General features: G+C 39.3%; 1 protein-coding gene across 1 annotated transcript in view; it reads left to right on the top strand.

The window, feature by feature from the left end:
* Positions 1-10,336, top strand: part of LOC127622889 (ATP-binding cassette sub-family C member 5-like) — a 44,216-nt gene extending 33,880 nt beyond the window's left edge. Inside the window, exons 12-29 of the mRNA XM_052097023.1 lie at positions 281-352; positions 496-620; positions 996-1,068; positions 1,587-1,790; positions 2,028-2,171; positions 2,940-3,036; positions 3,133-3,317; positions 4,191-4,337; positions 4,471-4,600; positions 4,699-4,981; positions 5,135-5,321; positions 6,903-6,992; positions 7,120-7,309; positions 7,456-7,615; positions 8,923-9,001; positions 9,217-9,330; positions 9,483-9,647; positions 9,843-10,336. Coding sequence (XP_051952983.1) covers positions 281-352; positions 496-620; positions 996-1,068; positions 1,587-1,790; positions 2,028-2,171; positions 2,940-3,036; positions 3,133-3,317; positions 4,191-4,337; positions 4,471-4,600; positions 4,699-4,981; positions 5,135-5,321; positions 6,903-6,992; positions 7,120-7,309; positions 7,456-7,615; positions 8,923-9,001; positions 9,217-9,330; positions 9,483-9,647; positions 9,843-9,944 — 2,547 coding nt within the window. The 3' untranslated portion in view covers positions 9,945-10,336. The remainder of the gene's footprint in view (positions 1-280; positions 353-495; positions 621-995; positions 1,069-1,586; positions 1,791-2,027; positions 2,172-2,939; positions 3,037-3,132; positions 3,318-4,190; positions 4,338-4,470; positions 4,601-4,698; positions 4,982-5,134; positions 5,322-6,902; positions 6,993-7,119; positions 7,310-7,455; positions 7,616-8,922; positions 9,002-9,216; positions 9,331-9,482; positions 9,648-9,842) is intronic.
* The last annotated feature ends 5,587 nt before the right edge of the window (positions 10,337-15,923 follow it).

Consider the following 15,923-nt stretch of genomic DNA (forward strand, 5'->3'; position numbering starts at 1 on the left):
CCAAAATGTATAAATAAATTACATTAAATATTGAAATGAGTTTGTTATGAAAAAAGAAAGAGACTGTGGACTGATACTATAGATATGAAACTAGCACAGCTCTATAGAAAATTTCTGGGTCAATGGCCAATGGTAGAGTTTGGCAGTCTTATATCCATCACAAAATATCAATAGCAGAATGGCACAACTGACCAATCATAATCAAGCATTCCAGTGAGTAGTAGTAATGATAAAGGTGAAAATAAATCATTGATAATAATTCCTGTGCTTTACTCTTTAGGGGAAGCTGGTTGGTGTCTGTGGCAGTGTGGGAAGTGGCAAAACATCTCTCATCTCTGCCATTCTTGGCCAGGTGAGCTTTTATTGATGTGACCTTAAGAATGTAAAAAAGAGCAGCTTTCATGTGTCTACGATGGATACAATATCCATTTAGATATATTTTATGCTCCTGAAATTCTCAGATCCTCTTTAATGTCAATTGTGCATGTATCCCAGATGACTCTTTTAGAGGGGACCGTTGCCGTTAATGGAGATTTTGCGTATGTGGCACAACAGGCCTGGATTCTTAATGCATCCTTCCGTGACAATATCCTGTTCGGCAAGGAAATGGAGGAAGAGAGGTGAGCACCAAATAAGGCTTGAAAAGTGTTAAAATGGAATGTGTCAGTACATTTTGTTTCTGTGAAATGGCTGCATTTAATCAATGTTATGAGAAATGTTTGCGAGTTAGTGTGATGGGATTAAAGGGCTGAGCGAGTGAAAAAGGCCTGCAGGCAGATTGGTGAATACAGTGCTATGACTTCGCACAGATATAACATGAGCACAGATAACCTTGAGCGCTTTGCACATTTGAAATTGGGTAGCTTCTAAGCATTTCCTGAATAAATACTCTGAAGTATTTTTAACTTCTATGAAACCTCATTGATATCTAAACTAAACTAACTTAAAAGAGAAACACTGAATATTTTTGCTCTTATATCTTTTACATCTGGAAGGTATCAAGCTGTTCTGAGTGCTTGCTGCCTGAGGCCAGATCTGGCCATCCTTCCTAATGCTGATCTGACTGAGGTAATCAGCACTATAATCAACAGAGATACTTTATTAGGGGACGTTCACACAGGACACTTTCTTGCAATTCGTCTGCTCTATTTTTTTTTTAAGGTTTGATCTATGTCAACATGCACTAGAAGGACGTCTTTACTCATTTTCCAATGCCTTTTGTCATGTAATTTAGATTAAATTTTTTATAAAAAAAAAATGTTTGGGAGAGTGCATAGGATTAATGTCAGTTTTAGGGAATCATCAAAAATGGGGTGGAATTAGCATAGAGTGATCCTTTATTATTAGCAACAGTGCTATTCAATTCTATTGCACTCTGTCTAGCTGTTTTTTAATATGTTGTTTTTTAATGCATGTCATGTGTGAATGGCTCCTTAGATTTGAGCTACTTATAGAAAGTTTCAATTTAATCTGCAAAATAATTGTGAACTTGATCAAGGGGAATTTACAGACATGTTTGTCACAGTTTAAAATGAAACCAAGCTTTTATGCATGTTGTGTAATTTTAATGTGGCTCCCTCTGTTAGATTGGAGAACGTGGTGCCAACCTCAGCGGTGGGCAGCGCCAGCGGATAAGCCTGGCTCGAGCTTTATACAGCAACAGGGACATTTACATTCTCGATGACCCTCTAAGTGCTCTGGACGCTCATGTCGGAAATCACATCTTCAACAACGCCATAAGGAAGCAGCTGCGTGGCAAGACCGTCATTTTCGTCACTCACCAGCTTCAGGTAAATGCCAGTTTTGTTTCACCGTTTGACTTCACACTTTCATATGCTTGTTGGTCAGTTGTTTTAGTGTAACCGGATAGTATGGACTAAATTCCAGTGATTTGACAAAGACAATAAGCTTACAATTTATGAATAAAGATCATTTATACCACAATCTCATGCTGTGTCCTCACAATAGCATTAGATTGTGATCACAGCATATGATATTGTACTAAATTTGTACTTTATTATTATCAGTACCTGGTGGACTGTGATGACGTGATCTTCATGCGTGATGGCAGCATCACAGAACAGGGCAGCCATGAGGACCTAATGAATCTGAATGGAGACTACGCTGCCATTTTTAACAACCTTCAACTTGGAGAAACTCCAATCATTGAGGTTAGTGTGCCAGCAGCCAGCCAACTGTTGTCATACTTAAACTGTTAAACATTTCATGCCTGTTGTTAAGTTCATATATTTAATTCCTGAAAGATGAAAGGAAATATGGTAAGACTATCATTTGAAACCTGAAAACGTGTACGTTTTTTTTTTTCCTCTGCAATTTGGAATGCCCAATTCCCAATGAGCTCAAAGTCCTTGTGGTGGCATAGTGACTCACCTCAATCGGGGTGGTGGAGGATGAATCTCAGTTGCCTCCTCGTCTGGAACATTTAAAGCGCATCTTATCACGTGGCTTGTTGAGCGTGTTACTGCGGAGACATAGCATGTGTGGAGGCGCCACACGCCCCAAAGAAAGCGAAACACATTATAGTGACCACGAGGAAGTTACCCCATATGATTCTACCCTCCCTAGCAACTGGGCCAATTTGGTTGCTTAAGAGACCTGACTGGAGTCCCACAGCACACCCTGGATTCAAACTTACGACTCCAGGGGTGGTAGTCAGCGTCTTTACTCGCTGAGGTACCCAGGCCCCAAAAACTCCAGTATAAGGAATAGTTCACCCAAAAATTAAAACATAATCTTTTACTCAACCTCATGTTGTTTCAAATTCATATAACTTGCTTCCTTTTCCATACAACAAAAGTGGAGATTTATACTATCAAGCTCTAAAAGGTCAAAAACTAAACACCAAGTTAAATTAGTCCATATGATTCATGCACTATATTTCAAGTGTTCCTTTAAATTCTGTTACTTTGTCCTCTTAGGTTCCAAATAAGAACTCTGGCAGTTCCTTGAATAAACCTGTAGAGAAAAAGAAGGCAGGATCTGTCAAAAAAGAAAAATCAGCCAACCAAAATGAAGGTGAGCATGATTATGTTGAACACAATGTAAATTACACTGTACAATTGCCTTCTGTTTAATGTATGGATTTACTGCATGTTTGCTTCTTTCCTTCAGGTCAGCTGATGCAGGTGGAAGAGCGAGGGAAGGGCTCAGTGCCCTGGTCGGTGTATAAAGTGTATATCCAGGCTTTAGGAGGGCTGCCCGTCTTCCTCCTCATTCTAGCCCTTTTTGTTCTTAATGTGGGCAGCACAGCCTTCAGCAACTGGTGGCTCAGCTACTGGATCAAACAGGGCAGCGGGGTAAGAGAGGATGTGCAGTTGGTAGGAAGGGAGGGTTAGATTCATTCATGAAAAAATGTCTTCAGATTAATTTTCTTTAGATTTACTCTGCATACTACTCTTAGATTTACACTACACCTAGTGTCAGCACTCATCCCTCAAAGCACTGCTTTTTAAATCTATAGATTAGTTGCTGAATGTACTGAAACATCACCATAAAAAAGGTTTTTGGACATTACTGTATACTGTTGTTAATGTTTGTTTAGGTAAAAGAGTGCATGTTCAAGTATTAGAGTAGAAGTGTTTAAATATTTCATGTGTTTGTGACCTTTACTGCTGGTTTGTGTCTTTTCTTTCTGGAGCTGTTGGTGTTTGTGTATCTTCATTGAATGTTTACGTCAGAAATTACTAATCAAAAATGACTTTATTATACTAATTTATTATACTCGTCCCTCCTTTTCATAAAACTGTCTTAGTTCCAGTGAGGCACTTACAATGGAAGTGAATTGGGCTCATTTGTAAATGTTAAAATACTCAATGTTTCAAAAGTAGCCACAAGATGTGATTTTAGTGTGATTAATTTGCTTGCATGCAATTTTAGAAATTTGATGCCATGACAATGCAATGCAATCCCTAAAACAACCATAAAAACATTGATTTAAACAACTTTACAGCTCAAATAATACACAAGTTTTAACAACAATTAATGCTAGTGCTTTTATAAAATGATATTATGCCACAAATGCTGTCCATTAGGCTTAACTTGTATTTAACCCAGAATATTCCTGAGTATGGTATTTAATGAAAGATGTTTAATGCTAGATTCTTTTAAATTGTGTGTTTTGCTTGTGCATTTAAATGTCTATATTTGAACTATGGTTTCTTGTTCAACAGAACACCACAGTTCAGGTGGGGAACAGTTCGGTATTGAGTGAGAGCATGCGAGATAACCCAATGATGCAACACTATGCTGCTGTTTACACTATGTCTATGGGGATCATGCTCCTTCTCAAACTACTGAGAGGCATCGTGTTTGTTAAGGTGAGATTTATTTAACCATGTACAAAGGTTTGTGTCATGATCAGTTCTATGCCTACAGCTGGACCTCTATGTCAGAGGGAGAGGTCTATGTCTCAAAGGTGACCTGTGCATCTCGCTTTTTATTTGTTATTAGTGTACTCTCCGTGCTTCCTCAAAGCTCCATGACGAACTGTTCCAGAAGATTCTTCGCAGTCCCATGAAATTTTTTGACACCACGCCCACAGCACGCATACTCAACAGGTTCTCAAAAGACATGGATGAAGGTAGGATCATCAGACTTAGGTTTTCAATTGCATGTCATATAAAATCTACTCGGAGCTCTTTCTTCAACACTTCTAAACTCTCCCCTCTGTCTTTGCAGTGGACACTCGTTTGCCGTTCCAGGCAGAGATGTTCATTCAGAACGTGATCCTGGTGCTCTTCTGCTTGGGTGTGATTGGCAGCGTGTTCCCCTGGTTCCTGGTTGCAGTGGGGCCACTGGTCCTGCTCTTTACTGTGCTGCACGTGGTTTCTCGGGTCTTCATTCGAGAACTCAAACGATTAGACAATGTCACACAGACGCCTTTCCTGTCCCACATTGCCTCCAGCATTCAGGGCCTGACAACAGTGCATGCTTATGGCAAACAGGACGAATTCCTGCACAGGTGAATACTGGAATATCACATTACTTATTTCTCCTTCACTTTATTGTGTGATTCTTAAATTCAGTTAGATTGGTACTACTTGAAAAGGTGTTCACTTAACCAGGGCCACCTGTGAGCTTGGTTGATAGACTTTGTCTGTGTCTGTTCCCTCAGGTATCAGGAGCTGCTGGATCAGAACCAGGCTCCCTTCTATCTGTTTAGCTGCGCCATGCGTTGGCTAGCTGTGCGTCTGGATGTGATCAGCGTGGCACTCATTAGCATCACAGCTTTGATGATTGTCCTCATGCACGGCCAGATTTCTCCCGCCTACGCAGGCCTGGCCATTTCCTACGCTGTGCAGGTGAGGGGAAGTTGTGTAATGTTTTTGATGTACAGTACATGTTCTGCTTAAAGGTGTACTAAGTTAGTTTTTACTCATTTAAAAGTTTTACACAGACATGAATAGCATTTTTTTAGATATATGTTAAAAATGCACATTTTCACTCACATTAGATGAAGACTTCAGTCATTTCAGTAACCCAATAAAAGCGGTTTAATTTTACATGGAGCGGGTCGCCCCCTCATGGCCACTGCCATGTTGACAGCACGTGACAAGCTGTGTCATGCAGTTCACGCTGTGTCATGGGCAGTTCAGAGTTACTACCACTAATAATGACAAAAATAATAACATCTTTACTTTATATAACACTTTCAGCCAATGCTGAAACATAGAAGTACATGTTAACAAAACAAGCAAACCAAAAAATACAACTGGAAACAAAACAGTACTTACAACTGAGCCCGAGTCAACAGTATAGTCTAGAGTGATGGTCTGGCATTGATAAAGAGGAATGTGATACACCAAATAGTCTGAACAGAATGAGTGGAAAGATAAAATCTCCAAAACAAACCTTCAATACCTGCAGCTCTCACGGATAAGAGGCGCGACCATCGAACAACAAGTGCGAGCACAAGGACGTGTTCAGAATCAGCCGGGGTAGAGAGCACGCGAGCCGTGGCTGCACAGTCACAGTCTAGTGTGCAACAACATGCAAAAATTAGTTTGGATTGGATACATGTGCATTATGAGACAGATATAAACACAGAATACAAGTTTTAAAAAATAATATTCAGAGTAATGGGGCAGCATTTTGTAAACAAACTTCCAGAATCCAGGACGATGGGTTACATTATAGAGTCCAAAACCACAAGTACTTCTGGGACTGACGGAATGAGGAGTAAGAGCTAGCTAAATTCTTACTTGGTGCATCTTGGTGTTAAGAATTAGCATTTTGTGTCAGTTCTTTCCCCTCTTAGTCCTCAATAATGATGTTTTTGTGAGCTTACGGATGTTTTTACACCAGAGTTTTGAGTCTGGACTTGAGTCCATTTGATTGCTTGATTCATTTGGTTGGTGAGAATGCTCTTCTAACTTTGTTCACTTAAAAATGGGGGCTGAGGTACAGATGATGTGGACACCAGTTGTCCTCTAATGATGATAGCAAGCAGGACTGATGCAATGCAGGCAGAGCTGCAAATGCATTTCTCTTTGCTGCTTGTCTCTGCTCATAGTTCACAATTTTCACATCTCTTGCAGTGCATACACAACAGACAAGTGAAAGTAGTGTGCACCTTTGTTTTGGTCACAACCACATTAATCCATTTTTGTTTTGGTACTCACAAAGATGAGGGTAACATACTGTGGTTCAAGGCCAAATGTTACAGTGTGGGACCTGTTGGGGAAGGGAGAGGGAATTTTCATACCAAGCAATCGGAAACAGCCCTACACCTGATTGAAAATTGTAGGACACAAATTAATTTGTCTGTCAAGAGATTGGATAGGGTGACACTGTCAATCAACATAGGATCACAACATGAAGTTAAAGCATTTCCTAAAGGAAGCAGATTGTACCTTGCTGAGCATCTCTTTCATCTTTCACAGCTCACTGGATTATTCCAGTTTACTGTTCGCTTGGCTTCTGAGACTGAGGCTCGTTTCACATCAGTGGAGCGAATCCATCATTATATCAAGGTATTGGTCATTTGTCCGTTTGTGACGAACATTTCCTGGTTAACATTGAAAATTTATTTTCTCACATCTGCTACATAAATATTTCAGAATAGTGAGGAAAAAGTCTAAATACTTCTTTCTATCTTAGTCTCTGTCTCTGGAGGCCCCTGCACGGGTGAAGAATAAGGCTCCTCCATCTGACTGGCCCCAGGAGGGTGAGATTGTGTTTGATGGAACAGAGATGAGGTACAGAGACAACCTCCCGCTGATACTGAGGAAAGTTTCCTGCACCATTCGACCAAAAGAGAAGGTTGGCATTGTGGGACGAACAGGCTCAGGTCAGTCTTTTATCAATAAAAATGGTCCAGTAAGTATTCAACTTTTAGAATTAGCGAATGAATCGGGCTTTTCGTGAAATATCGCTTTGTGAATATTTTTTTTAAAATAAAGTTTACATAAAATCTGTCCTTTGGTCTATCCTCAGGGAAGTCTTCTTTGGGAATGGTTCTCTACCGGCTTGTTGAACCTTGTGGCGGCTCCATTAAAATTGATGGTGTCAACATCTGTGACATTGGCCTTGCAGATTTGCGCAGCAAACTGTCAATCATTCCTCAGGAGCCAGTGCTATTCAGTGGTACTGTCAGGTAGGCAGGCACTCCGTTGACGTTGGACTGATGCTTTATTTAAACTGTATTTCTAAAGGCCCTTTCACATGCCTTCCTATCGAGGCTCCTACGCACCTGTCAACACAAACATCATGCGCCACTTTCACCTCCATATGAACAAGTAACTTATTTGAGCTAGAAAATATAAAAAATCTTGGTGATTACTTTGTTACATAGCAAAACAATAAAGGACTTGTCAAGAGCTTTTTTCTTGAATTTCATATGTATCAATGTATCTAGATACAGGCAGGATCCATCTCTTGTCCACTGGTGTTTTGATTATTTTTTATTGCGGCACCGCCACTGTAAATACACTTGTAGTCATTGGCTGTGCTTTCAAAGGGTCAGTGGCATACGGGGTCAAAGTTGAAATTGTTTGCAGTCAGTGGGGTGAATTCACAAAGAATGAATTGCACCTGGTAAAAGTGTTGTCTGCGCTGGTTTAGCAGCAAATTCATGAAAGGAATTATGCAGATCAGGCAATGGTGCAAACGTGCAGACAAAATCTGTACTGCGCGCTGGTTGTATGGCACATTTCTGATCTTGTGGGTCGGTTAAGAGTACTATATAGCGGAGGATGCTGCAGACCACCACGATCTGGCACACTCTGCCAGGACTGTACAGCAATTCTCCACTACTGTGATCCAGACAACTGAATCATATCTAACATGAGAAAAGTGCATTTGACTACACCGCTCATCTGGATATACTATGTCAGGTTATAGACCTTATACACGGTAGCAGTATCTTTGATTTATAATGGGAATGACAACGAGGCTGTGAGGGATAGACTTACCATATCTTCAATGGCATGAACGGTGTAAAACTGTATAAAGCTCCTAGATCACTTCTGATTTTCCACAAAACCTGTTGTCTGGAGTTCTTTGTATACTGAATGTTCTTAGACAGATATTTTATCAATGTTTTGTCTGCGGAGTACGAAATAATCCAAAAACACTTTAAACTGCAGTACATCCATTGAAGATACATTAAGACTATCCCTCACAGCCTCGTTTTCATTCCCATTAAAAATCAAAGATGCCACTAGTGGGAAGGTCTAAAACACTCTTTTCCATCTTGATCCTCATTTGATAAAATCTTTTGTAGCAGTAGCTAGACACTTCACTCCATAGTGTTCAATGCATTAGGTAACATTGACACGAGCCACGTGAAAGGGCCTTAATGTTTCCTCTGAGTGCCTCACATAAATATATTTGTCACTGGTATATTTGCTTTCTTCATGTAATGTATAGTGAAGAATATTTCTGTTTTGTTCTCCTCAAAAGATCCAACCTGGATCCATTTAACCAGTATTCAGAGGAGCAAATCTGGGATGCCTTGGATAGGACACACATGAAAGAATGTGTAAGCCAAAGACAATTCATAAAAGTCAAAGTCATATATTGCATTTCCAGGCAAAGTTTTGTTACATACCGCTTACTCATGTTGTCTGTCACACCTAAGGGCAGGTATGACCGCTGATGTGTCTCTTCCCTCCATTTTATCACTGCCTCTGTCATTATTCCCACGGCTCTGAATCTCTGTAATTCAGTGTCTTATGTCTCCTCTTTATTGTTTAGGTGTCTCAGCTGCCCCTAAAGCTGGAGTCCGAGGTGGTTGAAAATGGAGAGAACTTCTCTGTGGGTGAGAGACAGCTGCTCTGTGTGGCCAGAGTTCTTCTGAGACAGTGCAAGGTGAGTTATATCATAGATTCTCTATGGTTCTCCCTCCCACCTGCACTAAAAGCCTGACTTTGATGAAGAGCCAATGGGGATAAGCAGATAATACAGAACAGTCTTTGTCCCATTTAACCAGGTCATCTACTTCGTTTCCTCCCAATTTTTAGATCTTGATCCTGGATGAGGCCACAGCGGCTATGGACACAGAGACTGATTGTTTAATTCAGGAGACGATTCGTAATGCTTTCCAGGACTGCACCACTCTGACTATCGCACATAGACTGAACACGGTGCTCAGCTGTGACCGTATCATGGTGCTCAATCAGGGACAGGTAAAATGTATATGTCTAATGGCTTCTTTTGATGGTGGGAAGAAATCCTAATCTGAAATGCCTGGAGCAAAAATTGGTTTGGGCTGACATGCACAATGTTCCATGGTTCCTTTGAGCGGATTTGTCAAAGAATGTCCCTTTTCTGTGGTTCCTCTGTAATACCGATTCAAAGCCTTTTTCCTTTTTCTGACCCAGGTGGTGGAATTCGACGAGCCGTCCAAGCTTCTGGCCAATGAAAACTCTCGCTTCTGCGCAATGCTGGCAGCAGTGGAGAACAAAATCTCTGTAAGAGGCTAAAGGATGTCCGAGCCAAGGTTTCACTCCCAAGTACTGAAGGGAACATTGTCCATTAATATTCCAGTCACTGCTGCTTCTATGTTACTCCTTCCTTCAGACCTGTAGGGACCTGGGGAGGGAGATTTTTGTATTTCCATTAAACTCATGGGCTGTCATTAGAGGCATGCCTGTTAATGATGTACTACTTGTAAGCTTAAATGGTTAGGTCAACAAACATGGAGACTGTAATGATTTTTACTTGATGGAAGGGGGAAATCAGTTTTCATGTAGTTCCATTCATGCAAACTGGTATGTTTTCAGAGTATACACCAATCAGCCTCAACATTAAAACCATCTAATATTGTGTTGGTCCCCCTCGTGTCGCCAAAACAGCACCAACCCGCATCTCAGAATAGCATTCTGCGGTGATATTCTTCTCACCACAAATGTACAGAGTGGTTATCTGAGTTACCGTAGACTTTGTCAGTTCAAACCAGTCTGGCCATTCTCTGTTGACCTCTCTTATCAACAAGGCATTTCCATCCACAGAACTGCTGCTCATTGAATTTTAGTTTTTGGCACAATTCTGAGTAAATTCAAGGGACTGTTGTGTGTGAAAATCCCAGGAGATCAGCAGTTACAGAAATACTCAAACCAGCCCATCTGGCACCAACAATGCCTGGAAATGCCTTGTTGATGTGAGAAGGTCAACAGAGAATGGCCAGACTGGTTTGAACTGACAAAGTCTACGGTAACTCAGATAACTGCTCTGTACAATTGTGGTGAGAAGAATATCATCTCAGAATGCTATTCTGAGATGCAGGTTGGCACTGTTTTATTTGGCGGCGCGAGGGGGCCCTACACAATATTAGGCAGGCGGTTTTAATATTGTTGCTGATCAGTGTGATGTCTGTCTAACTATCTATCTATATATATATATATATCTGTTTTTATGAGTATATATATTTACAAGGTGGTTGCAGAGTCCTTTTGTATTTGTTCTGCTGGTCAATGTACAGTATGTAATATACATTCAGATGTATCATATTTCATTACTGTTCAATATTTTTGACAACTTGACCATCTTCAGTACATGTGTAACTGCTGTCTTGTGACTTGAACCCTAAACTCTGGCACAGGTGATGTTGTCCACAGGATGTTGTAAAAGCACTGAGTAGGTGGGACTCTTAAAGAGAAACAGTGCTGCTTATTCACTGTCTCCTTGATCAGCAAGCACACCAATGATTCAGTCTTATTTAGCTAAGAGGCCTTGTATATTTATAGCCTATTTCCACTGTTAACATTTCCTTGTACCTTTTGTTTTTCCTCTAATGTTGTCTTTTTTGCTTTATACTTCACATATGAATGCATTTCTCATTTCGGCTTGTTTTTGCACTTTCGCATCCAAAGAGGATTTCACCTGCTCCCTCTGTTGGTCTCAGACTAGACATGCTTGTCAAGCATAATCTTAATGGGCCAAATTTGCTAGAACCAGTGTATTGTTTTTGTGTGTTACATTGTTTATCACAGCAGTGGTGCAACGAGATCACATTGAATGGAACTCCTGTATCAGGTTGTGACGGTCATCTGTGGTCTGCATGAAGGGAAATTTGATTTTGAACAAGCCCTCTCATCAGAACCCGTAAAATTGTTTGTTATTTCCGTTATGTTTCATAGCCTTAGCATGATTTCTCAATTGCCTTGTGAAAAGGGTGGAATGAGAGGAGGAGAGAGCACTCTCCACAGTCTCAATAAATTTATTTTAGGTTTACTTTTTCCGTGTCTGTGTTTCTGGGATACTTCAAGGGGATTTAAGGTAATGAACAGTGATGTCAGACAAATGCCAATGACTTGAGTGTCATTTGTGGACACACTGAATAAAAAACTAATTCATGTGAATTATAACCTTATGAATTATAAAGATATCCTCAGATACCCTTTCTGAGGATATCTAATGCAATAATGTTGACCAGCCATTCATTAAAATTAATATCTTCCATTCTTTTGTTGAATCTACATTTTCAGTATTGTAAAACAGGTTTTTGACCTTCAGTGAATGAGGTCCAAAACCTTGAAGCTCCAAAAAGCACATAAAGGTGTCATAAACGTAATTTATCCTGCCTTTATGTGCTTTTGGAGCTTCAAGGTTTTGGACCTCATTCACTTGCATTGTATGGAGCTACAGAGCTGAAATATTCTTCTAAAAATCTGCATTTGTGTTCAGCAGAAGAAAGAAAGTCATTCACATCTGGGATGGCATAAGGGTGAATAAATGATAAGAGTCTTTATTTTTCGGTGAATTATCCCTTTATTGTTTTGAGGTTTTAAATAGATGATTTTACTTTGGGATGTGTGGCAGAGCTCATTTCATGACCACAGGTGGGAAAAGCAATGTTAAAGAACATGACAGACAATTGAGGTAAATCTTGTTAAGGTTATAAAAAAAAAAAAGTTAAATTAATGTTGTGATTAATTTTGTGATGTGAAAATGTATTAGAAAATATAAATATTAATTCCAAATACTTTGTATATATTTCCAAAAGAATCTTTTTTCCTCTTTCCCGGTACTGCTTTTAAAAAGAATCTGGGATTTGTTTAAAAGAGGGACTTCAAAGGCCCTATTTCCCAGAATTGAACATGTCTTCATTTTTGCTTTTACTTTCTTGAAACGTTAATGTTCGGTTATGTGGCGTTAGGATCATAATTCAAAGTGTCAAGAAATGTAACATTTTCAGAAGTGTCTCACTTTGTCCATATTCATCCTAGTATATCAAAAACTAAAATTTATTTGAGATCATTATTATTTTATTTTAGTTAGTTTTGGAGTTATAAAAAAAAAATATTTTTGTTTAGTTTAAGTTTTTTCCAATTATTTCTATTTTAGTTAACGAAAATGATTTTAGTTAGTTTTCATTTTCATTAACTATAATAACACAAATATACAAACACCTCTACACAGTGAGAGAAGGAAGGACAGTGTCCAGGATGACCAGGAAAACCAGTACTCTCAGAGATTACATCAGTGCACTTGTAAATGGAACTGTGTTGATTGAGCAGCCAGTATAGTATCAGATGTTTGTGCAGGATATCGCTTTCCTTTACACACATGTATGCCAACCAGCTTGCTTGCTGAAATAGTTAGAAGACATCATTATTCTGGCTATTCTTAATTTATTAGACACTTTTATCCAATCCCCCTGGGATTTTTGTTAGGGCAGGTCCTTTCGACTGGAGGGGACACAAGAAAAATCTAGGAGCCGCCCATGTTTAATGGGATAGTTCACTGAAAAAGTTGCAATTTGTCATTCTCTACTCACACTTATGTCACTCTAAACACATATCACAATACAAGTTGTATCTAGCAATATATACAGGCTGCAGCAACATCTGGACTACTTTTATGGTACTTGAAACTGTAATGTGACATTTCTGCACCACTAGCGTCACCAAGCGGAATTTAAAAAATAAATATTGTTTTCAAAAATCTTTACGAATACACCCCCATCTGCCATTGGTCGAACAAACTGATACTCCTGCCCCAAACTCATGCCACTGGTTGCGCTTATGTTTGTGTGTATGGCTGGTTGGGCTACTCAAACAAGAGCAATACTGAGTGTGCCATATGGTGCGTTCAAGTTGTGTCAGAATGATCATATTTATGAGTTAAGCCGATTGTTTATTGGTAATAATTCAGTTTTACTTGAGGATTTTGAATACAGTTTAGTTTGCATGCATTTTTTGTTCTGTTAATCAGGGCTGGCTGTAGGGAGGTGCTGGGGTGGGCTTTGCCCCTCCAAATTATCATACGCCACTCCATCGTTGTTTATTGCCCCCCTAATGTTACCTTTCTAGATCCGGGCCTGCAGTTAAGAATAACGATAAAACTTGCCATTCATTTACTTGCCATTCATTTAGCTAGTTTATGCAGTAACAAACATTTGCAACAAAACTACATTTACCATATTTATATGTGGGCACACTCGAATGATACAATATATAGATAAATCATTGTTACACACCTAATGAATGTGTGACTTTGCTCTTCATTTTGTTGTATTGTTGTTAAAAAAAAGGCTTCCTACTTTTGCTAGTAATTAAAAAATGAGAAAGAAATATGAAATTGCAAAACAGGTGCATTCTTTCCAACTAAAATCGCTTGAAAGCACATCACATCACATCATATTTATGATTTACGACCTCGAAAGTACGAACTTCTGAGAGGACTTAGTGCAACCAATAGAGCCACAGTATTTACACTTTTCGGGGCAGTCAACCTAAAAATGGTTTACTGAGTTTTCTCTGCATATAAAGCTGTGATAAGAGAATGTTTATTATTTTAATTGTGGCGCTTGGAAGCCACTGGTCACCATCACGTTATTTAGCAGAGACGGGCCACTTCTATTAAAATGTATGGGAGACATTGGAATGCCCAACGACAGCCAATGCTCAATGGATGTAGAAAAGAAGTCCTCCCTTACAGGTAAAGGAGCCAATCACATTTTAGATACAGACATCGCCTGTTAATCAACTCGACAATGCACATGTAGATGTTGAAACATCCAATCTGCCAACAACCAAGAAAAACTTTGTCCAGGTGTACCTAGGAGAATTGGGGCTGTTTTAAAGGCAAAGGTGGTCACCCATTTTTTTATATTTACTGGACTTTGTATGACATTAAGTGACAAAATATTTATTATGTCATTATTTTTGAAGACATCCTCACTATGCAAAAATTTTTCACAAGTGCATACAACTTTTGCACAGAACTGTGTGTATATATATATATATATATATATATATATATATATATATATATATATATATATAATATTCACCGTATTCAGCCTCGCCCCTGTTCTGCGCTCTGCTCTCCTGTATTTTGTCATCTAACTTCCTGTTTGTATTGAAGCTACTAAGAGGAGTCGATAAAACTGGATAATGTGTGGGAGCACAAAAAGTGTTTTTTAGCAAGAGTTGATTGTGAGAGTCTACATCACCACTTTACTACGTGAAAATGCTTGTCAGGTGTTTTTTCTGTCACTCAAAATTTTTTCCCACATATTATTTCTACCCATGGCCAGTCCGCCCCTGCCTGAGTGTGTAGATGACATAAAGCGATGGTCTGAGGTTAGCTAAAAAAAATAATAATAATTTTCACCATTATTTTTTTTCCCACCCTGCAGTTCAGAGCTTCCATAATCCAAAACCTATATCACCAATGTGAAAAACTAACTGCCCCCTAAACATAATAGCTGGTGCCACCTTTAGCAGCAACAACTGTAACCAAATGCTTCTGATAACTGAAGATCAGTCTTTCTCAATGCTGTGGTGGAATTTTGGCCCACTCTTCTTTGCAGAACTGATTTAGTTCAGCCACATTGGAGGGTTTTCGAGCATGAACTGCCCATTTGAAGTCCTGCCACAGCATCTCAATTGGGGTCAAGTCAGGAATTTGACTAGGCCACTCCAAAACTTTCATTTTGCTTCTTTTGAGCCATTCAGTGGTGGACTTACTCTTATGCTACGGATTATTGTCTTGCTGCATAATACAGTTGCGCTTGAGCTTCAACTCACAGACTGATGACCGGACGTTCTCCATTAGGAATTTCTGGTAGAGAGCAGAATTAGACTGGGAAATAGATACATAAATATATACAAGTCAGCAATTTCAAAAGAATCTGTTAACATCACAATACATGCAAGTACAGCTCAATATAACCATTATAAGTAACATTAAAATACAACCAAACCATTTACAAGTATGGTGAAATATCTAATTTTCCATTTAAATCAGGGAATTGAGTAGCTTTCAATGTATAGATCTAAAAAGATTCCCTCTGCAATAACCTTGTGTAACCTATCTCCTCCCCTTTTGCGCTTGTGATATATTCAATACCAGATATTTTCAGTGTACTGGGGCCACCATGATCTGCATCTCTGTAATGTAAGGCCATTGGATTTTGAGGATTGCAGAATCTAATGGCATTTTTACATTCTGCT

The sequence above is a fragment of the Xyrauchen texanus genome, chromosome 29 (assembly GCF_025860055.1).
Source record: "Xyrauchen texanus isolate HMW12.3.18 chromosome 29, RBS_HiC_50CHRs, whole genome shotgun sequence".
Classification (NCBI taxonomy): domain Eukaryota; kingdom Metazoa; phylum Chordata; class Actinopteri; order Cypriniformes; family Catostomidae; genus Xyrauchen; species Xyrauchen texanus.